The sequence below is a fragment of the Ischnura elegans genome, chromosome 6, assembly GCF_921293095.1.
Source record: "Ischnura elegans chromosome 6, ioIscEleg1.1, whole genome shotgun sequence".
NCBI classification, from domain to species: domain Eukaryota; kingdom Metazoa; phylum Arthropoda; class Insecta; order Odonata; family Coenagrionidae; genus Ischnura; species Ischnura elegans.
Window position 1 is genome coordinate 47,578,938 of NC_060251.1, and position 24,479 is coordinate 47,603,416.

The 24,479-nt window shown below is 37.0% G+C and overlaps 1 protein-coding gene across 4 annotated transcripts in view; it reads left to right on the forward strand.

Moving 5' to 3' along the window:
• LOC124160610 (glutamate receptor ionotropic, kainate 2) overlaps nt 1-24,479 on the forward strand; it is a 1,073,818-nt gene that overhangs the window by 1,000,755 nt on the left and 48,584 nt on the right. For all 4 annotated transcript variants that reach the window (XM_046536503.1, XM_046536502.1, XM_046536505.1 and 1 more), the window contains exons 8-10: nt 14,477-14,680; nt 16,008-16,211; nt 22,236-22,340. In XM_046536503.1, the coding sequence (XP_046392459.1) occupies nt 14,477-14,680; nt 16,008-16,211; nt 22,236-22,340 (513 nt within the window). The remainder of the gene's footprint in view (nt 1-14,476; nt 14,681-16,007; nt 16,212-22,235; nt 22,341-24,479) is intronic.

Genomic DNA, 24,479 nt, shown 5'->3' on the forward strand with positions numbered 1-24,479 from the left:
CGCTTGTGCTAGTATTAGTCTTGAATTTTACGTGACAGATATTAGAATTGCGAATTTTTCTTCTGCGTTCAAGGTCTACTGAGTTATTTTCATTATATTTTTTTCATTCTCAAACATTCGCTAGAGAGAGAGACCTCTTGGGCTAAAATTATTTCCTTCATAAAACCGCTGTTTTTTAAGTGGGACGTACAAAAGTTATGGTGAACTTCTGAGAATATTTCCTGTCATGCAAAAAAGCATTTTCCCCTACGGCCCACCAAAGGAAGGAACTCCGTATCCCATGCTCTTCCTGTGCTCGAAAAATTCGGTAGGACCGAGATGAGAAAGAAATCTCCGAGACTCAATTAGCATAATCGTTCGAATCCTTTTCTCATCAAAATTCGTCCTCATTTTATCTTTTTTTTCGTTTTCAGGGAAATTTCCAGGAGGGACACTCCCTAGTCCATAGTAATGAGTCCACTATTTTATTTCCCCTCGGGCGACACATGTTAAGGCAAGGGAAAGTTGAGTCTTGGGTTTATTAAGATGCTGGTTGGCATTTCTTCCCTCATTTTTTTCTCCCTCTCAGAAGGCTTTTCCCCACCTACATCCTTTGCAGGCTATCCCCGTCTCAATATATCTCCCCGATCGAGGAAATTCGCCGAAGGGAAAGGATCAATCAGTGACGGGATATTCAATGGGAATCTGGTGGAGGAAATTGGAGATTAAGAACGGAAGATGAGAACTGATAGGGATAGATTTGAGTATGTGTGTGTGTGTGTGCATGTAATTTTTATCAGGTCGTAATAGGATAATATTTGACACTATCACGTTAAAATCAAAGAAATCTAAGGTTCAAATTGGAAGAAATAGTCGATTTTTAATGATGGCAGGAATATGGTCAATTCTTCACTCCCTAATACTGCGATCCAGCCTTGAGAGCTGCAGTACAGTATGTGCCTGTTTCATTTTAGTAATTATGATCTAATGGCCTGTTTACATGGCATATTATCAGGTACAAGTTAAAGCTTAAATATATAAACGCGAGAATGAACACCAAAATTCACCGCGTAACCACCGAATTTGTGCAAATGCATGAGCAGAAATAAAACCTGTTCTAATTTGATGCAGACATTGGTACATTTTCCGTTGAATTCGTAATAGAGGTAGGTCTTATTGAATAGGTTAATAAAGATCTAAACATTTTGTTTTATTAAAGTTAAAAATTGTAACATTCTATTTTACTCGTCTTATTATTTTATTATTCCCTTAAATACGTATAATTATTGTTGCAGAACTAAGAATTTTGTTAATGATATTGCATTATTGTTGCAGAACTAAGAATTTTGTTAATGATACTGCATTTTGTTCACCATTTTATTTTACCAATTTAAATTTCAAATGTAAAACCTAGCCTCGTAGGAGTAAATGTTCCAAGAAAATTAAATAGTATTCTATTTCATTTTCCAGTTAAAATGTGTAAAAGAATTTTAAATATTATTTTTAACTCTAAAAGGGCGTATTTATCTGAACTCAATGTGCACCACGGTATTTTTGTCAACTTTCGCCAGAAAAGTCGTGTAGGTACCTTCCCTCCACAGGCGGTTGATCTCGACCGGGCGATTGAGTCCCAATCGGTGGCTCGCGGAGGGCCGCGCAGATATCAGTAACATTTTCTTCCTCCTCCAAATTCTTTTCCATTCTCCAACTACTCGCGTGTACACAGGAGGATTCCGGGGGAACGTGCGCCGTTGAAAGTTTTATTTCCACCAAGGCCGGCAAAAGGGAGAGTGGCCCCTTTTAAAATCATCAACAGGTGCTCTCACGGATAATTTGGGAGGTCGAGGTCCTTCTTCAGCCTTCCTCTCTCTTTTCTCTCCCTGCTTAAAGCTTTTTGGGATGAATAGATTTTTACGCAACGATACGCCTCGATCACCGGCCCTGCACCTTATTTCGGGGATCCATCGCTTTAAAGAAAGAAAGGATTTTTGTCCCGAAAAGGCATTCGTGTTTCTCTATGCTGTACCGCGGGTGATTGGATGGCTCTAATACCTGATCTGGCTACGCTAAGCTCGATTCGAGAACGAGGAAATATCCAAATACCAAATTTCGGTACTAAATCGGACTTCAAAAACTATCAGTCCAATATACCCAGGTGGCTGGACGGCGACAGGCTGATTGGTTCTCGTGGTGCAAATTGGATCGGTATTTTTATAGTCCATAGAAGTAATTTCTATAACAATTTAACTGTAGTTATTTTGCAGGTCAAGGAACAATTTCTCCCTCCCTCCTCCTCCGTTTCCCTTCACACAAAGAATTTACCGCTTCATTGACGTACGCCGTTGGTTAATCGTTAACAATCCAATATTCCCATTTTGGAACATATTTACAAAAATTAATGAAAACTATATTTCGTATCTATGATTACTTTAATATCTTTTTTTATGTAAATAAATTATAGAAGTATTTTGATTGAGTAGTTGTGCTCCCTCCTTTCCGGGTTTACGACCATACCTGCGGCATTGGTTTTCGGTCAACGTATGTATTGCTTATATGTATTTAGGAAATGGATAATTGTTGCTTGCACGTAAATTGCAGACTTTGAATTGAATTACTCATTTTTTTCTGAGCATTGTCAAATTTTAAACGAAGTAATGAGGCCAATATTAACGAATTTAATGCAGTAACAATTTCCATGTTGATTTTTATACATAACTCGAGATGTAAGTTAGTATTTATCGTAGAATTTCGTTTAAAAATTGTAAACGCTGCTCAAAAGACAAATAATTCAATTCTTCGTTTATTTCTCTTGAGAAATGAACAAATATTTATTTCGAAACCTGACGGGATAAACAATTGTATGACCGCTGTCCCTTACCGCTAAGAGGGGTTATAAAAGACAAGGGGTCTAGGTACATGCTCCCGGATTCCGAGGGTAAATCCTGAACCCTAGCGAGACAAAGACAACGTAAACCCGCGACCGTCCTAAAAGGGGGAGAGGCAGAAAACGTATATCCTCGGCTTTCGTTCTCCTGGCTAGGAAAATCTCACACGAAAATATAGGGCCGTCGTCTCCCGGGTCAGGAAACGTCCACACGTATATATACGTGTATAGTAGGGAAAAGGTTAAAGTGATTCCCATGACATGTGATCGCATCATCATCATTAGTCAACAATTCTGGGATTGGTTTGCTGCAGCTCTCCATTTCTCTCTCCTATCCGCTAACCTTTTTTATAGCGGCGTATTTCTTCTCTTTTACATCCTTTATAACCTGTCCCATGTAATTCTATCGGGGCCCTCCCTTGCCCTTCTTTTCCTTCCACCTGTCCTTCTACTATAGCCTTCATCAGGCCGTCGTGCCTCAAAATGTGGCCAACTAAGTTGTCCCGTCTTCTGCTTAAGGGTTTTAGGAGGCTTCTCTTTTCTCCCACTCTTCTTAGCACTTCCTCGTTACTTGCTCGGTCGATCCATTTTATCTTCATCATTCTTCGGTAGCACCACATTTCGAATGCTTTCACTCTTGAATTCTCTGCTGCTGTCAATGTCCAAGCCTCGCTTCCTTAGATAAAAATACTCCATAGTAGTCTAACATATTCCATAGTATCTGATGAATTACTTGTGTATACATTGGTCGTAAATTATGCCTTTTCAAAATTGGTTTTTTCGTCACCTCTGTAGTGAGTACGCGGTTTGTTCGATATTTTCCCCTACACTCACTCTCCAGTGGCAAATGCTCAGTTATTCAAAAAATCAGTATACATTACGCTATTGGACTTAGTTTTTGGTCGAGTGCATATTTATTTTTCAAGCAATAGCAAAATTTTGTGGCGTGCTCCCATTTGAGTACATGCTAGAAAACGCATTTAAAAATTTTTGTTCGGGTTCTCTTTCATAATATCCCTTAACTAGTTGTAAAATAAATTATACAAATCAGCGGGTAAGTTAGTTCAGTCTCTAAAGGGTTTAGGCCCGCTGTTTTATATCGTATCCACGAGCCCTTTTCTTTCCCTCCTCCTCACCCCTTTATCCAATATTCTTCCCTCAATAACAGTTTTTTATATACTTGGTCCTCCTAAGTACTTGTTTCTTTCGATTACGTGTCTATCGGCCCGTTCGAAGTTAGCCACCACTGATCTACATTGTGCCTTCCTGTAACAGACGACAGCAGTCTTTCCTGTCAAATGTGCGGTTCACATTGACAGTAATTTATGAGTTCGATATAACAAGAATTGAAGTGGAACAGCTGCATATAAATCAAGAGGGCAAGCATTCGAAATGTTGGGCTACAGAAGAAAAATGGAGATAAATGGATGAAGAGTAAGTAATGAGGAAGTGCAAAGTAGAGTGGGAGAAAAGAGAAGTCTTCTAAAGCCCTTAATGAGAAGACAGGACAAAATATTTGGCCACTTTATGAGGTATAATGGCCTGGTGAAAACAGTCATTGAAGGGGAGAAGGGTAGGGACGACCCCTAATTAGTTACTGCAGCAAACCAATCTTAGGGTTGTTGACTTATGATGACAATTTTTCTTGTACCCATATGGTCAGAAATTTCTTAGCTCTGAGTAGGTAACATTTTCTAAGGTTTAATTTTTTTTACTCTGCAACTTTTTGGAGTGTCCATTGTTATTTTCCTTTCTGTGTTTCAATGAGTAGGAAAATGGTTTCCCGGTGGTCACGGCACTTCTTTACTGATGAGATATTCTTTCATTTAATCTGGATGTTCACTGATTCTCACTATCTTAGTTTTCCTTCATTTTAGTGCGTTCACAGTGTTCAATTTTTTTGTTAGAATTTATCAACTATTGTTTAGGGTTGATGCCTTACAAGTAAGCATCAATCCTGCTTGACTAGTAGTTTTTTGTCTATTATTGTGAATTATGGCCTCTTTATTACTTATGCATTCATTTTGAAATTTTCGGGATTTGTGAAGCAAAACCTTTTCAGAATTTACCTGTCTTCAATTTGAAAATTCCGACTCCGGTAGCGTACCGAGGTAAAATTCTCATTTTTGTGACAAAAGCGAATGTTGAAAGGGGTCTAGCCAATATAGTCTGAGAAGCTTAGGTTTAAAATATACGCTGCGAGAAAGAGCTGTCGGGTGACGTGTCGTCGTGATGGGTTTTCTTTGACTAGCATTATGAAGTAATTTTGGTTGATTTTGAGAATATGCACAATGTGTTTATCTCATAAACATATTGTTAACTGAAATTATTGAAACGCCCACCAAATTTTCATGTTTCATTTACATAACTTAACAATATGGTCATCTCATAAAGACATTGTTAATTTAATAAAACATGAGAATTTGGTGGGCGTTTCAACAAATGACTGAGGTATTCGAAATGCCCAAGCTTGAAAAATAATGCTGAAACAATCTCAAGAGGCCACATGCGGCCACCAATGCGTAATCAATCGGCCCTTTTTCTGTTGTAAAAATAAGGCATGGTTGCAAACTTAGGAGTACGCCGTACCTTATTATTCAGTTTTCCTTCTGTGCTGCAAATCTTCCATCTCGTCACCATCATCTTTTCTTTTTCTTTCCCTGCCCCTTGATTCGTTTTGGCCGGAGAAAGGTGCCTGGATGCGGGAGCCGAGGATTTCCTCGGGTTCGGAGTGCGGCCCAGCGCTTGAATCTTAATTTCCTGCCCAGGGTACTGCCCCCCTCTGACGCGTTCGGCGGCGCTATATTTGCATTTCTCATTTCCTCCAGCACCTCCTGCCGTACGACCCACATTTCTGAGCCCCTACCGTGAAGCAAGAGCTCCAAGGATTTAGTTTATGGCTTGCTCGTTTCGGATTCGGTAATAATTCGTGACGCTCCGTGTTCTACGATTCAATATTTTGCTCCTTCTCCAGAACCTGGAACTCCTTGGTACTGCATTACGTACTAGAGGACTGGGATTTAGATGTTTTTGCCAAGCTTTTGAGTTTTTCACTGGGTGGCTATGACTTGAAAGTGGTCTGAAGTATTTATGAAAATATTCTCGCCATTCATCCATCTGCCTTCTACATGTTATACGTGTCAGCTCTAGCGATCATTATATAGTACATATTTCCAGCATTTTTCGAAAGTCAACAGTTGGCACAGTTAGTACAATTAAAGGCCTATTTCTTTCTGTCCAGTTAGATTTTTGTTTGCTTTTCTTAGAAGGCGTTAAAAACTTTCCGCTAAGCAATGCTCGACTTCATGTTTCAACATCGTTTCTTAAATGAATGCGCGATAGCTGCTTCTCCACTCTTCTACTCCAAATTTCTTTTCATTTTGCCTTAATTTTATTATTTATCTTTTGCACAAAATATCAGTCTATTTTATTTCCAATTATTACTTCAAATAAATCACCGCTGCCCTCTACTCTGTCGTAAAACGGTGTTTTAACTCTCACGTAACGTAACGTAACCTTAACTTTAACGTAATCTTGTTAGTCCTTGAGCATGTGAGAAATAGTTAAGCTATAACGATTAAAATAAATCTTACCGATTCAGCCACTCTTTCGTAAGTTCAGCTTTAAAAAATAGCAATAGTTTCCGCCCTTTTTTTCTTTAGTTAGCGAGAGTTTGGGTTCACGTACGTATTCAAGGATAGTCTTTCACTGAGGGAAGGAGTCGCTAACTGGAGTTTTCGTTACAAGGATTTACCATGTACAAGGCCGAGGAGTAGTAAGTCCAACTTTAAAAATCGCGCAAGTTGCCACCCTTTTTTTTAGTTGGCGAGAGTTACAGTACATATGTACATAGGTCCCTGTGACGTCACGTGGAGTGGCATCGCATGGGCGCCAATCTGGCCTTTTTCAAATGAGGATAATATTGATCCTTGCCATTCGTCTAAACCGGTATTTCTAAAACCAAATAGTTTGCATATTATGAATACACTAATGGTGGGTAACAAATCGCAATCAATGCCTTTCGTTTTCTTTGATGAAGTAAACTACCCTATTCACTCGGGGCTGTCCCTTGCCATTCTTCGCGCACACTTGTCCTTGCATTATTATTTTCATCAGGCCATCATGCCTCATAATATGGCCGCCTAATTTGTCCCGTCTTCTCTTGAAGGGTTTTAGAAGACTTCTCTTTTCTTTCACTTTTCTTAGTACTCACTCCTTTCTCACTCAATATATCCATTTTATCTTGAGCATTCATTTGTAGCACCTTTCGGATGCTTTCACTCTTAACTTCTCTGCTGGTGTCACCATCCAATCTTCGCTCCCAAAGAGAAACGTGCCCCATATGTAGCATCTGATGAATTGTTCCCTTACCTATGTACTTGTATTCTCAGCTGTAAGAAGATCCTTCTTTTTTTGTTGACAACCCTCATCGTCTGCATTATTCTACTGACTATTTGTTTCTTGATTCGCCCATCGTTGATTTCAGATTCCTAGGCTACAAAACTCTTTTTAGCTCTTGTTTTCCTAATTAAATGTTTGCCCTAGCCTCCTCTCTTCTCCTGTATACCAGTAGCTGTAATTATTTCTCTTGATTACCTCAGAAAAAATACCTCTGTTATTTCATCTTTTGCGAAGCCTTGTTCTTCTTATTCTGACATAGCCTGTAAGGCCCTAATGCAGTGGGGTAGCCAGGAATCTCGCCCGGGTGGTGGAGGGTATTAAACTAATTTTAACACTTTTCATGATTCTAAAAACTTCATTTGTCAAAAGAAATATTCTGTAAATTCATGCTTTTTCAATATTTTGCTTTCTTTAATGAAGCAAAGTAATTGTGATTTTATATTTCGGGAGATCTAAACTCCCCTGCTCCCCTCGCTATGCCACTGCCCCAGTGCATCTGGGAAATTTACGTTGATTAAATAACTATTTCAAGTTGAGAAGGGTGAGCTTTTAATCTCTCAATCCCCGTAACATGATAATCAGTGAAGTACACAGTCGGGGATGGATTGCTTTGTCCAAGCGGCGAGAGATGATCGTGTTTCTGGCCTTTCCGACGCAAGAGAGGCCTCCATCTAAGAGAGTATTTCCAGGAGGTGGTGAAATAACGTCAAGGAATGCTCATAGGGCACCGATCTTGACCTGGAATTTCGGATCACTGACGGTGAAGGATTGAGGAATTTCCGTGGGTAAGTGGATGCCTTTGGGGAGGAAGACGAGTAGTTCGTGACGCAAGCGTGGTCGAGAAGGTTTGTAGAATAAATACCCATCCACAGTGTTAAGTGGTATGTGAGAAGGCCATTGCATTCCTGCCCTACTTGACCTTTGACTAGAAGAATTTACGAGATTAAAACGGACCTAATCTGTGCGAGTAAATACTTCGACTCTTTCCTTGTCCATTGCTTAGTTGCTCTAATTTGAAGTCAATATTAACGGAAACTCTAAGAACAAAGAAGATTGCCTATTTTAAATGTATTACGTGCCTCAACAAGGAGAGTAGGAATTATTTGAATATTACACAATCCCATTTCAGAACAATTCAAGTCTTAACCTATTGCACTCGGAATTAGGCAATGCGTATACCAGTAGTCCACTCTGAATTTAATTTTTAAATACCTAGAATGTAAAATCGAGCTTGTCGTCTCGACACCCCATTGTGAGGCTAATGCAATCCTACCGGCTTCGGTAGAAGCGGAATAAAGTCCTCGTCTGCTAAAGAAGAGGTCACGGGTTTGATTCCCGCCCAGGTAGGTTGCCCTTATCTAGAGTATGGTTTTTCGTGCCCTTGTAATTGTTAACTTGTTGAAAAACCCCGATATGAAGGCCAGTATGAGCTGTTTTCGGAGGTATGGGTATTAATAAATAATGAAACGAGTTAAACTATTGATATATATGATTATTTCTTCATACGATTTGTGTGACTTCAAATATTAGGCTTCAGATTTTTGACAGTATGTATGACTCAACGAGCATAAGCTTTTTGCAAGAATTTATCAAATTCTTATCGTTTTTTTTTCAATATTTTTTTCATTTCATTGCTGCTTAGCATCCCAAAAATACAAAACGTTTATATGCACTCGTGGTGTATCTCTCGTAGGTTGCAAAATTGTTCTACACAGTATGAAACATTCATTAGGTTTTATACGAAAACAAATTTTTCTAGACACTTCCAAGCATATTATTTTTTTTCATACCCATAATAAGTAATCATAATAGATGTATCACGGCAAATGTGGAAAACACGATTGTTGGAAATTGAAAATGCGTGTTTCATTGATAAAAAAAATTAATTCCGCGGAATTGGATCTGATACGCTTTCATTGATTTATCTTTGCATATAACCTGTGAGAATTGAAAGGATTCTCTGGTTTGTCTGTTTATTATTCTTAGCATATTCTTGCTGAATATAATGCGAACGAGAAGGAAGGAAAATTGCCTTTCTTCGGGGACGCCCTTAAGGATTACATTTCGGAACCAATTTAATAGCTGATTGGTGTATGGAGTTGAGAACGAGTTATTAGACCCCCCTAAAATGTTTCGTTCCGTAAATCAAATCCATTTGGAGCTTATTGATGCATCGTGAAAGCCGAGATTTAATCCAAATCATTCCACCGACTGCAGATTGAATTTCAGATGTTTGTAAGTATATAGGCGTTTTGAAAATGCAATTAAAAGTCTTGACGCGTGAGCCTTTCAAGCACCAATTATTTTGATACAATGGTCGTTCTCTGTTAATAAACCCATAAGTGTCCATATAATTTCAGGCCATCGCAAAGCTACTCGTAGTTTGCTCAGCAAACAGAGATCACATCAAATCATCGCCAAATTCTCTCAGTTTACTGATCAGAATTAACTGCTTGCCTCAAAGTAAACCCTATTAGAAGTTTTCACTCTTTTTGAACGCTGCAGTTCAAATTAGACTCAAATTAATTGCCTCAAGCAAACATAATTTTCAGCTACCAATAACCCCTCTCTAAATTAGATACGATTAAAATATACTGTCACTATTTATATCGTCAACAATAGGTTTATTTAATTAGTAGATTGAAGGTGGGTTAATATCTCAATTTCAACACATTTTAGCCCATTAATAAAAAACAATAAACAGTATGAAAGCCCTGTGCATATCAGTAAACTTAATTGCATTGACTGTGTCAGAAATTTGCACATATATAATATTAATCAGATTGATTCAAATACTCTCGGGAATTTTTAAAATATAGTTTGCTTATTCTTGCGAAGAGAGCAATTGATTGAAAATATGATGTAGACCAAATTAAGCTCTTAATTTTATCTTTTGTTTTTAAATGAAGCCTCTTAATTTTCTATAATAATTTATGTCCTTCAATATTTACCAAAGAATCAATATAAGTAGATAAATAATTTATGCTTTTTCTACCACTATCCGGGTGTAGTTGGTTCAAGGAATCCGTTCACATGAAAAAAATGGCATGTAAATAGCTACGCATATTCATGCTAATACTTATTGACGTAACGGTACTAGGTATTTCAGTTTCAAATGGTATGGAGATCTTTTGCGACAGATTCAGACATTCAGTATAGCATCACTTTTATTGAAATATTGTACTATAATGGCATATTCCGCTGAAATGTATATTAACTCATACTTATGCGTTTAATTTACTGAATTATGGATTTCAGTTCTCCTAATTTGTCGGTAAATCGTTACTGATTGTTGCAATACCCCATTTACATTCATAAATATATGTTTGCATTTCAATAAATTCTTTATCTAACACAAATCTTCTATTATAATATTTAAAAAACCAGCATATTTTGAAAATTTCAAAATTTATAAAAATTAATGGACTAATTTCTTTACAAACGAAAGTGTAATTTCGTTCTTCAGCGAATACCAATTGCGAAACTTTTATGGGTATACCATCCCATATCGATTTGTAATGCTTGTTTGGAGATAATTGCAACGTTGCATTCAATAACGGCGTTGTTGAATGTTTATTCTCCATAATCGGCCGATTCTACTTGACAGATATCATTTCTCAGTGGGGGTAATGCAATGTGAAGTTGTGACATTATTAGCTTCTAGTTCTGCGAGACGCGAACTCAATGCTAACCTCGAAGTGACAGGAGCTGAATTAATTCGCTTTCCGTCCGAGCTCGTTGTTCTGATCCGCGTAATGCAATTTTAATTGATCCCACTAGTTAACCAGTGGCCTGAGTTTTCAACCCACACGTGAATATTAAACCGTAGATAAACCTTATGATTGTCTCATGACATGGGAATATTAATATCCACTAATGACCCGAAACCGTTCATCCCCTATTTCTGGGATAAGACGTCTATATCCCCAGCTTTTATCATGGTGTGGTACGGAATTAAACCCAGAGCCGTTCAAATAAAATATGCTCTCTCTCATTCTCTGCTTGCTGATCTCTCTACCCTTCAGATTATTCAAACTCGTGTTCGCCATTATCGCTTAACTCTCTCAACGTACATCTGGAATTAGCGTCTCTTTCCTCCGCTCATAGTTCAGAACGCCACCAGCATCATGAAACTTTCATTCCCAATTTAGAGCATGCGGTGAATGTTACATAAATTTTAACAATGGGAAAGGTCGATAAACCGTTTAATTAATTTCTACACTTGGAATCCGAACGCTTTTGGAAATTACCCGGAATAAAATATTTCATCCGACATTAGTCATTAATATGGCGACTAATCTATGCCGATTAAGAGCTTTTAAGGAAATTTTATTAATTACTTTAGCAAGAATAGTTATCACATGCTGAAGTTGATTTTTTCAGCAACCTCAGTCGTAGCACTAGTTTTATCTGGTAGAGGTATAATTTTATCAGGCTCTTTTGAAAATCTTTTCGTTTTTCTCAACTCTTCAAAAACTTTACAATGATGAAATGAGATTAGATGCTGAATAGTAAAATATTAGTCATTGAAGGGAAAGTAATGCATATCGACCGATGAATCACGCAATTATATGGTTGATGTAAATAAGGTATATATAAATTCTTAGAATTCTTAGCATTAGCTTGTTTAGGAAAGGGAAAAAAATTAAGTGACCGAAAACCGGAGACTTATTTTTTTGATTACTCGCGAACTAAGGAAAGAGGAAAAATCTTCCTAAACCATGAGTCTGCTTCTACGTTGTGAAAAGATGGCCACTAGCTTGAGGTAGTTCATACCCTTTTTACACGCTTTTTCTAAACTTTTTTGTTTTTTTCATCGATGGAATCTTTTAGATTATTTTTAGCCTACGTCTCATCGTCAGACCCGTTTAAGTTCTGCGCGCTTGCTTTCTTCTGGTGAAAATACAATATTCAATATTCACACATTTGAAATTTTGTTTAATTGAGCTCGAATTAATAAATTTCTGAATGTAAAAAATAGTTTTAAATTATCTCAATAGATGGCAATAATTCGGATGGAACCACTTGGAGAATAAAGCGTGGGTACTAATTAGGCTTGGATATAAATATTCGGTGCCAATCTTTCCTCTCTTGTTAAGCTCATTAACATTCATTTCTATCAAACCAAATCATCAGTCACGCATTAGTCTCCGAGGGATGACAAGCAAACATATTATTTGCTAATGCAATCTATTCTGCTTTCGGTACAGGCGTGTTTTTCAAATAATTTTGCTACATTCAATGCTATCATAGTCTTAGCACACCTTAAGCAGAAAGTTTTACACGTGTACCTTTTGATTTCACATTCATTTTGGCAAAACATTTTTAACCCCTTGTGCATATTTCCTACCTTTGAATTCAATTTCCTCAAATAAAATACTCTCTCCAATATATGGTTTCTGCTATGACTGTTTTCTCAAAATAAATTTCCAAATACCTGCATTACATTATTCTACCTGGTCAATTTTTTGTCTTTATACTTTAACGTCGCCTTAATTATACCTCCAGTGAATTGCTGTCCTGTTTTCTTTCAATTTTCATTGAGTGGAATTGAGTTGGAGTTCTTCGACCTAAGGTCACTATTCACCCTTACCTTTTTCTATCATGTGATCCTTTTTGCGGTAGTAAATAAACTCAGAATGGAATGGAAAAAGGATAACAATTAGACAACTTTCTCTTTTGTATCCTACTGGAAATCAATAATTGGCTGAGATGGATGTCTATGTCGTCCACAGGCGTCAGGAATGGGAAGGAAACAAGAACGTTTAAATGGTAGCTCATTAAAATTTTATTGAGAAAGCTATTGGACGAAGCTTTGAGTTTTTACCCATGTCATCTTAATTTCTCCTTACTGGAGATACCTTTACATTATGGAGTTACGTCATCCACAGGCGGCAGGACAGAGAATGAAAAAACAACGTGTAGACGGTGACTCATTAGGGCTAGATTGTGAGAGCTACCAGACGTTGCATTTATTTTGTAACCGCCAAAACGGGAAGTCCAAATTTCTCCTTAACGCGGGTGATCTTTGTACTTTGTCATGTTGTCTTCTCGTGAATGTCCGCGCGAATGCTAAGAGCCACCATACAGGTACCATACATACATAACCAAGTCTCTCACGAAGATATCTTAGTACTGCTCCACCTACAATTTTCCTGACGTATTTCTTGCTCAAAAGCATAGTATAAACTTTAACAATCACCTGTAGTCCTTTATGGTACCTTTATAAAGTAGACTCTACTCGTATACCTTAATCTCATACATGTATAATATACACAGCCATTAAATCGGAAGTAAAATTGTTAAGAAGGGTCTTCTCTACATGGAATGAATGAATACGCCATGGAAAAAGGTAAAATAAACCCGATCGCGAGCGATAGACGAGTCTCCTTATGAGGACTCTATACTCCCGCGGAGCACATACATTTTGTTGTCGCAGCTAGGGTTGTCCTCCTCGATTTCCCTGACGACAGTTTTGCCGGCGTTGCATCAGGTGACATTAGGTTTCAAGTGTCGGATATAAGTTTTTTCCCGTCTCATTTAGGCCTTGGTTATGGCCAGGAGCGTCCCGATTGGTAGGTTTGTGGGAGAGTCTCTTCCAGGCCTTGGGGAGCGAATCGCTGTCCTCCCTGTTGAAAGTAGATGTTTTGGCTATTTTGACAGCCTCTCGTACGAGTCGGGCATAGTACTGCTACTCTCTAGCGACGAGTTTAGCATTTTCAAAGTCCACTGTCATCACGAAGATGAATCGACGTAAGGTTTCTTCTTTGGTGGCATACTTTTAACTTAAAATTCACTTCTTCATCTTGAAAATTTCAAAGTATTTTCATTCAATATTTGACTCTCTCTCAAATATAACACAAGGCATGCGTAAGAGGAATTACTGAAGTGACATAAATTCAAATAATTCAGACGTGATATAGTGGAAGTTCGACATATTGAAATAAAAGGTGGTTGCAGTTTTCCACAATTATTTACTGTTGGCACTCATATGATGATTATTCCGAGATGAAATGTTTAAATTTGGCAGTCAGGAAAATTTTGACAAGGGTCCTATCTTTCATGCTTCTATATTCAAGATAAGTTCAACCGAGTATTCGTCTCCGAAAAAGACTGTTCGAGCGGAAAGAATGCATGTTACTCCTAATAACTATTTCTTAGGGTAGGTGTGAAGTTTTTTTTATAGTTAGAATGGCTTGTGTTTCTTTACAGGCTGGCCTGCACGGTCTGACGGGGCACATAGAGTTCAACGAGGGCAAGAGGTCAAACTTCCGGCTAGACCTGCTCAAGTTGAAGCGGGAACATTTGAGGAAGGTCGGCCATTGGTCTCCGTCCACTGGCATCAACCTCACTGACGCGTCGGCCTTCTACGAGACCTCGGCCACCAACATTACGCTGGTCGTGATGACGAGGGAGGTAAGTCCTGGCCGTCCATATTCAACTCGAATGAATATGATGAATGCAGTATCTATTATACCAGCTCATGCGTCAAACTTTTGCTTGAAAGTTCGTTTAGAGAACCTATATGATCTCGAAAAAATTTGTCATTTTTTTAATGTTTGTCTATTTAACTGGAAAATAATAATGGTTGATAGACTAGCACCATACGGAGATCAACTTCCATAACATCCAAGCTAGAAACGTACTTTGCTTCATCTTATCTTCTTCTAATTGTGCTTCGTTCATAAATACTTACATTTCCAAGTCATAATTTTGGGGATATCCTCATTAAAAATTCATAACTTTCTGCATGTGTCTTACAGAGATTATTTTCTTTTTGTGTGAGAAGCCTATCTTACAATAGTAATAATTTCTCTTGCGGTTTAAGTAGAAACTAATACAGCAAAGGTAATAATGTGAAATATAAAATGCTGATATATTATTTTTAGCAAAATTATGTAATCAATCGTGGTGTGCATTATAGCCAGATATCAACTCTTTTCAAAATATTCCTCAAAATTAAATTTTAATCAATTCAACTGTTACGAGCGTACGTTACATTGTAAGCATAACAATACTGAAAAATGCTTTAATATCTTTCAAATTATTGAAATACTGATAACCTGCTTTAATCTCTATTTCTGAATTGATTAACAATGAGGAGCCTAATTTACAATAGTAGTAATGCCTCCTGCGTTTTGATAAGAGACAAATATTGCGAAGATAACATAAGAGTTGTGAGTAATGAAATACAGAATTCCCCCTGCAATGTTTTTGAGCGTAAGGATGAAGTCGATTTTGGTGTGTGTTATAGTCAAATAACATTTATTATAAAAAATAAATGCTAATCAATTCAACTACTTGGAGTGTGCATTACATTTTTAATTTTATAGTAATGAAAAAATCTTTTAATCTCTGTTACTACATTGATTACTTTAGTGCTGGAACCTAGATGAGAGTCATTATTGTTATCTAATCCCCTAACGGCGCAAACGATCTAAGCTGCTGCCGTAAATCAAGTCGTCCATTAAACTCCCACTTCCACATGGTAATTAATGAGATGAACGATCGTTTCAACGTGTCCCCAAGTTGGTGCACCCGATAAGAGCGGTCTTTCGTCGCCCTCGCTACGTCTTCCGATTGGAATATGTTTTCTAACCCCCCATTCATCCCCGTCTCTCCACACACTAACTCCTACCCGCCATGCCGCAATCACCACCGACCCCGTTTTTCCACGTCACGTGACTATTCCCTCCCTTCCTCCCTGTCTCCCTCCTCTTCCCTTTCCATCTCTCCCAAACAGGAGAAGCCTTACGTAATGGTGAAAGAGGACCGCAACCTAACGGGCAACGCTCGCTTCGAGGGCTTCTGCATAGACTTGCTCAAGTGGATTGCGGCCCAAGTTGGATTCCACTACGTCATTCGCCTCGTCCCCGATCACATGTACGGCGTATACGACCCGGAGACGAGACAGTGGAACGGCATAGTCCGTGAGCTCATGGACAAGGTGGGTGGAGACGGTTGCGGTGGTCAGGTGGGTGGGTCAAAAGGGGTTTCTGTACACTTCATCTACATCTACATGTTACCCCGCAGGCCGCCGCAATAGGTGTATGGCGGGGGATGTTACCGCACCAGCCATCAATAAAAACATGGGTTAAGATAAAATTATCTGAAATTCTGGATACAGATGTTAACATAACACATGGAGAACTCCAATTTCTTTGCGCTCTAGATGAAATATACCGAAATTTCTGGAATATGCGTATGAATCTATGAAATGTGCGCAAGTAGCTGAAGTATATAGAAATTTCAGCCTTGGAAACATTTGACTAATGATTCCTACCTTGCATTTATTGCAGTTTGTTGTTCGGCCGAAAACTAATTCCTTCACTAATCCGTTCTGCCAAATATCTCTCTTATTTTATCATTTCTGTTGGACTTAAAAATATGGTGAGGCTCCAAGATGATGTTGTTCGAGTCGCTTTGAAAAAAGATTGTTCTTCATAGGTTAAGCAATGTAAACTTAGCTCGTAAATTTTATCAAATAGCAAATTTCACTTTGTAGAAGCGATTTGCTTAGCGCAGAGCTAAATGCTATTGTGTGAAATATTCAATTTGATCCATTCTTATTAGTTCACCCAAGGTACTTTTATTTACGATTCATAGTGCTAATAGAAGTGTAAAATTAAAAAATATATAGTTTATAAAATATATAGTATAGTTAAAAATATATAGTTTAGTATTTAGTTATAAAAAATATATATTTGTGCGTCGGTTTTGTTCAAACAGAGAGAAATGCTTAAGTATCTTGAATTCAATTTGATATATCTTTCTAAGTTATCCCACGGTGCTTATTTAAATAAATTAAAGTATCACATACATGTTTGAAGCTATTCATCTTTCTTCAAACTTAATTTTTCCTGCCTTTGAAGAAAAATATCCTAGATAAAATATGATACACCTTTCTATATTCCTTTGTGGTGCCCTTTATATATGGTTGGAACAGCAAATGACGTTTGAAAAAACTTCCTTTCCCAAAAGTCAGTGATTTCCTTCCTTCAGGAAAAATTGAAGTATAAAGAATATTCAATTTGAAGCATACTTCTATTTCACCCCGTACTACTTTCTTCTGCCGATAAAGGTAGGTGTTTGTTTTATAATATACTAGCTGACCCGGCGAACTTCGTATCGCCTAACAATCAATGAACTTACAGTTTACTTACACCATTTATAAATCAAGAGCGGCTGTATCGTTTTTAATCGTTTTTAATTTATTATAATGAAATAAGGATACAAATTCAATAAAACTACGTAAATGATTACCAAAATTGCTTGTCAGAAAGACATTTTCTTTATTGAATCTACATAGGGTGGATCGGAGCATGTTAACGAGGATTTTTTTCAACAAATTTTCTTACGTTTTAGCTTAAGAAATTTTGGGCATTGTGGTTTAATAAAGTAGTTCATGAAATAAAAATTATACGAATTCAGTGGTTGGCTATTTGCGTTATTAGCTGTAAAAAAAATGTTTTTAGGTCCAAGTCCGTTGCATACACTTGGCCCATTCAGGGGGGAGGTTGACACAACCCCAGACCGACGCTTGACTGATGCTCAAAATCGTGCAAGAAAAGCCCATATGAGGCAGCATTTGCATTAAATGACTTAAGGCGCGCCAGTTTTAGTATCTCTGTTTGGTAAAAATGCACTGCGTAAACGTACTGCATGCGTAAACGCACCACGGTGAGCCCTACACATTCGGGTTTAATGTCTTGTGTCAAGCACCTTCTGATAAACAACAGTTTTTGTTTTGTTATCAGGCGCAAGATGAAGCAGATGAAGCTAAATAAATATAGCGAAGCAAAGCAGTGACGCAGCGAGGGGAGGTTTTGGGGAATAACCCCCACCCCCCCCCCACAAGAGCTTAGAGTATTTTTTTATGAAAGATTTTGTTATTAATATTAGGGGGACGGATGACTAACAAACAAAACATATTTAACTATTCACACAGCCGCAAAACCCACTATTTTGAACTGTTTATCTATTTTGTAAAATGTCTGAGGGAAGTGCCCCCACACTTCCCGCTTACCTTAGCGAGTTTTCTTTACCCTACAGACCCGTGGTATTAGCTGTGCCCAAAACCCCCTATCCTAGCTACGCAATTGAAGCGAAGGAAGAAATACAGAGGATGGTTTATCGACTCGTGAGCATAGCACGCTAAATTGACCATGAGAAAATCATGGGTTTTCATTGGCATATGAGCACAAACAACACAAAAACTGAAAGACTGACCATGCGATTTTTTAAATCGTTATCACGAATGCAACACGAATTGGAAATTGAATAAGTTAAAGCTCAAAAGGGCATATGAGTTGAGATAATGGAATCTACGGAATAAGGACTTCCTCACCTTTGAATTTTCCTTTGAGTGAAGAAGTGAAGAGCGTGAATCACATTCATCGCCAATTTTTTTAATGATCAAACACGTTCCGTTGGATAGTTATGGTTGGTTTAGGCTTCGAAAGATCATGAGCACAGAAACTACATTTTTCTGTAAATCGTGGCTTGGTAAGCCAGGTACGTCCAAGGACTTAAAATATTCAGATAGATAGTTGGTGATTTCGTCTTCGTTTGTTACACATTTAAAAGATTCGAATTCATGCAGAGTACGAACTATTTGAATTTACCTCGTTTTAGTCATCCACATCTTCGTTCTTGCTCGCTAAATCAACCATCTTTGATTCTTTTGGCGATCAATCATATTCTGAAACTCTTTGTTGATGAGCTCACCTCCCGCTGAAACTAATTTGCAATCATTCCAAGGAAATGAGTTAAAACGGTTAAAACTACTCGATTCCTCGACAGGAACACGGACATTACCGTTTGTCAACAATTGCTTGGAGATTTGTTTACAAACACGGTAGTGAAGTGTCAACTCGAGCTGGGCCACGGCTGGGCTTACAATCAGCTCGAATTAAATTTAAAAAATGTAATTTCAATTTAATTAATATTTTGAATATATTTAGTAATTAAAATGTTATATTGTTACTAAATTCAGTTATTAAAGTGGTAAAAACAAAACAAATTATTTAATTTGTAGTTTTGACCGACTTATCAATTGTTGTGTTACTATAACTCCTAAAAGCATGTCCATAGGAAAGAGATGAATTTTTTTGGTGAAATTATCCTTTTTTTAATAGCCTATATGTTAACCCCGCCTGAGACGAATCCAAAGAACCAAATCTCATTGAAATCGGTGCAGCCGTTCTCGAGTTATAAGTGTTCTAACTAACACGATTTTCGACTTTCTTTTATATATATAGATTTATTTCTCTCTAAAGCAGCTATATTCTTTCATGAAGGGAAAGAATAAATGTCTATGAATAAATTTTGTACATATAGTTGCGTTTTTCACGACGGTGTTTTTACAATATTAGAAAAATATGTCAAACTATGGTTCATGGTTCTAAATTACTCTGTGGAACGTTCTAATTGGCAACGAGGAGTTGGTGAATTATTATAACTTGAACGCACGAATTTTGATAGCACCAATTTCTTTTGAAATTGGTAATGTACTTCATGCAGAGAAAAAAGATATATCAAGTTGAATTTTACTCGTCGTTCTATGTTCCCCCGTATAATTTTAATGACGGTGGATAACTTTTTCAAGAAGGTAATTCACTAACGTAATTTCTCTTTCAAAGGGAGATAAATTTCGCCTCCAAAGCGATCTTAATGATGCAAGAAACCCAATTCTATGTTCTCCACGGAGGAGGTTACGGAAAAGTGAATCTATTCCGCATCGTAACATTTAATGCATGCTTCTAATTCAGCTCGTCGTACGTTTTTGCTGGTATAAAAGTAGGCCAATTTTTGAAACGCATGTTTCTCTTAGAATAATTTATATGTTATTAACGAGAAAAATAATAAATATTCAACATTCCCTTGGGTCCATCCTCATATATTCTCTCATGGGATTTTTTTTTATTGGTAGAAAAAATTCCCAATTTTTCATCTGCATGCCCTAACTTCTCCACAAGTCAGTGATTTTTTTCCTAAAGGAGAAGTATATTCCTCGCGCGAAGTTAGTAGGTTTTAAATCCATTGATTTATTGTATTTAAATCGGCGATGTTCTTTCTACTTGAATAAATGAAAAATATCCAAATTTAATTTTATATCTCTTGCAAACTTCCTTCGTGGTACTGTATATGATGGTAGAGATTTTTTTCAAAAAATTTATTCCTGTCGAAAGCACCAATTTACCTTCTACCGAGAGAAATTTCGCCGCCAAAGCATTTTCGTGGTATAATGAGCCCGTGTACGTTCTCAAGGGAGGAAGGGGACGGAAATGTGAACCTATTCCGCACAGCGTCGCTGACATTTCTGTCTTTCCGCCTTACGCAACTGAAGCATGGAGGGAGCCGAATCATTACGACGAGTGTCCGTTCCACCCGCGAGGGGAGCTTTTTCGTAATCCACTCGGTGGGATGTTTCTCGGCCCATTAAAATGCTATATACGTACGGAGACATGAATGTCGAAATTCGTCTCCTTGGCGAGCGGGGCAAACGTGCCGGCGAGGCAAGATAACAAGCGGAGAATGCGTTTGCTCCGTCGCACTCGTGAAGCAATGATAACGGCGCCATTTCGAGGTCTTTCTTTTTACCCTTACCCTCCCCCCTCCTCCTAATAAGTCTCGGAATGAGTGAAAGGCAAGGCTTTTCGAAAATGCTTTAAGGAATCCCCGCCGCAAAGCAGAGTAAAAATAAATTTATTTCGGTCTTGGCCTTGGGTATGGAATAAATGTTATAATTAACCCCAGAAAAATATCGTCAAAAATGGGATGTGGTAGCAAATTTTCGCTTGGGAGTTAATTTTTTACTTTTGTTTTTCACAGAGCTTTAATCAGTATTAAGTATTTTCAAGGCAAATATTTGTTTCTCTGAGAAATTTTCGCATTTTGTGTATATCTACGGGTGACTTAGTTTGTACTCGCCGCCAGCTAGTCCGCAGTTTGGATAGTGTTTAATAGTGTCCGCAGTTTTCTTGGATAGTGTTAAATAAGAAAATAAGTTAGAAATCAAAAACGTTAATCAGATAATAACTTAAAAGAAATTTCATTGAGCAAAAAGCTGTTACAAATACTTATGAAGAAAAAGATTTATATATACGTTTTCACCAAAATGTTGCTCTCAATGGTGAGATAATAATTGTCTGAATAAAATATTGACTTTTTTAAATTGAGTGCGATATGATAGTGGGTTTTCTTAGTGCTCTATTTATTTAACACTTCATCAAATTAATTGGGAATAATTAAATAGTTTTTTTCTTGAGATATTTTTGTCGTGTGTGTTTTCTATAGTACGTAATAGCCATTGTAACTTTCGTCTTTTAAAATCTCCACACGGTATAAATGTGTTGGTATTGTTAAAACATCTGCACCTTTTCAACCCCAGGGTATGGATGGTTTAGTGTTGGTAATGTGCTCGAGTTGCGTTTTTTCGTATAAATTACGCTGAAATCTCTTTTCGTGGAATACTAGTCTATTTAAAAGTAAAGTTCATTTATCCTGTTTTTTTCTTAAAATGATTGCATCAAAAATTTAGAGCTAAATAATCAATTAAATGTAAAATTTAAGTTTTCGGATAAAATAATTTAAAAATCTCCTCACTCGAGTAATAATATGAAATTATAGCTTTCTTATTATTCTAATTGTGTAATAATTTCCATGGTCATTATAGAGGTGTGGTATCATGGTTTGTTCTCATTTTAAAAGTTTTAAATATCATATGAATTAATTGCTAGGAATTATTTGTGGTTTAGTTTGTATTAATGTGTAATCTTATTGCATATTAATATAATAACAAAGAAAATGAGGTATTTTTTCCCTTCCATAAAGAGAGATCGTTTCCATAATGTTTCTATTTCTTTTGGATTACACTACAAAAACTAACGTATCAGATCTTGAATTACTAGTATGATTTCATTCCCTTTCGGAAACTTATCCCAATCTTTTATTGTGTATTTTTTCGCAGAGGGCCGACTTGGCTGTGGCGTCGATGACAATAAACTATGCTCGAGAAAGTGTCATTGATTTCACGAAGCCATTCATGAATTTGGGAATCGGTATCCTTTTCAAGGTAAAACGCTCTTACTTGCTTGATTCCTTCAATTTTCATTTTATGTGTATATCTTAGTTTCTCTGGTTACAAATTTTACTTTATATCTATTGGAAAATTTTTCTGATAAAATCAACTCTTTATGCTTTATTGTTCTCTTTTTTTACCAATAAGAATGTTATTATTCAAACCGTATATCTATCGTAATGTAAAGGTTGATGATTTGTGGTAAAATAAATCTTACCACTCTTCAGTTAACACCAATGAAGCTACTTTTTTGATCATATTATATGCATTCTGAAGAATTTGTGAAAGAAATCCGTGCAAAATACCTTTTGTTGTGAGACGTGGACTATTTGGTTTTACCGTCTTACAAATCCGTTTTTCATTAAAAATTTGTCTCTTTTTTATAGTCCAATTTAATTAAATCATATTTTTTTAATTAAATTTAATTTCTTTCTTTTTGTGTCAAAAACTTATCTCTTTAATATATATTATATTATAATAACTTTTGATTTGCCTAATTTCGAAAAGTCTTATTGGTGTCCTCTTGTAAATTACTAACCAAAACATGGGTAAGATACGTGTGCTATGCTGAAAAATGTTGATACAGTATTTTTCCCAAAAGTACATTCATGACGAAAAACTACAAAATCTTATGCAACTGTTTAAGTTGATAATATTTTTATGTCTTCATGTCTCTGTAATGTGTGCATGTGGTTATGACTGAGTGAGTCCTTTGGCCTATCCTCTGAAAATTATTGAGTTAAATATTACTTCAGCCTATCCTCACCTTGCAATTTTCGATTAGATATTTCTCTAATATTTTTAAATGCGTAAAATTATTCCATAGCCCCTTCGCCACGTCGTTTGTTTCGCTTTTTACCTTAGAAATAATATCGAAAGCAATGGAGTACTCGTGTGTGCAATAAAACTTCATAAAATTGTGTGCTTAATTCGGCGCACATTTTGAACCCCGAGTATGATTTTTATTACTTTATGCAAATAAGTAACCTTCAAAGAGTAATATATTTTCTCCATTTTAGAAAACATATCTCTTATTAATCAAACACGAGCCCCTGGAATATATTCGCATTGGTAATCGGTTTAAAAAAAAATCCTTTCGGAGGACTAATAGTGTCATCCTTGAGGGTATGTTACGTTTTATACATATGATTCATGCTTGTAGTATAAAGTCACGGGGCTATTGCGTCATTATGTTTTTGCTCGTGTGCTTACCGTCACGAACTAATGCGTTTCTAAAGTTCTGAATTCATTGATTTATTTCAGTTCAAATGTATATATATTTTCATGTGAAAAAATTTGCAGTCGTTTATCCCGGTGTATGTTACTTTTCTACGCCAGAGTGAGTTATGAACTTTGGAGGGGGTTGGGGAAACGATGCATTTAAATGGGTCCTACTGGCCTTACCATATCCCCATTAGTGTTACGCCTCAAGAAGAGGGATAAGTAAGAAAGACTTAGATGTTTAGATGAACAAATATAAAAGCATGAAATGAAACCTGATTAAAACTGAGGAATTTGTTTTTTGTTAATCTAAGCAACCCTCGTTTGTATACTTTTAATCAACTTAGAGAAAAAATATATGCAGGTTTTTGTGTGTAAATTTACTTCTTCTATCGTTATCATATCATCATACTTTCCAAATCTTATGCAAGCTTTTTTATTAGCCATTTATGCAGCATGTTTCCGCATAGACTTCGGTGATATTCAGCATAAAATATGCTGTTATTCAATCGCTGAAATGTAGCCAGTGGCGCCGACTCCATGGGGCTTCAGGGGGCCCGAGCCTCCCCAAAAATTCGTTACAGATGTGAGGAAAAAATGTGTCAGGCTCGTAAATTTTTCCCGGAGTGTCCAGATATCGAGATTCGAGTGATCAGGGTTCTAATGTTGATCATATGACTCTTCTAAAATGCTGAAAAAACTTAAAATTCACTACTTATAAAATTTACTGGGGCAAGGTCCCCGGTTTGGGCCCCCCCAATATTTTTTGTAAGTCGGCACCCCTGAATGTAACGTATTTTGCTCCAGTATTGACAGCGTTGGAACTTGCATGGCTTTGTCCAGATTGATTTATTCTGTTGAGGGGAAGTTTTACCATTCTTTCCATCTATCATAAATAAATAATTGGTCCTA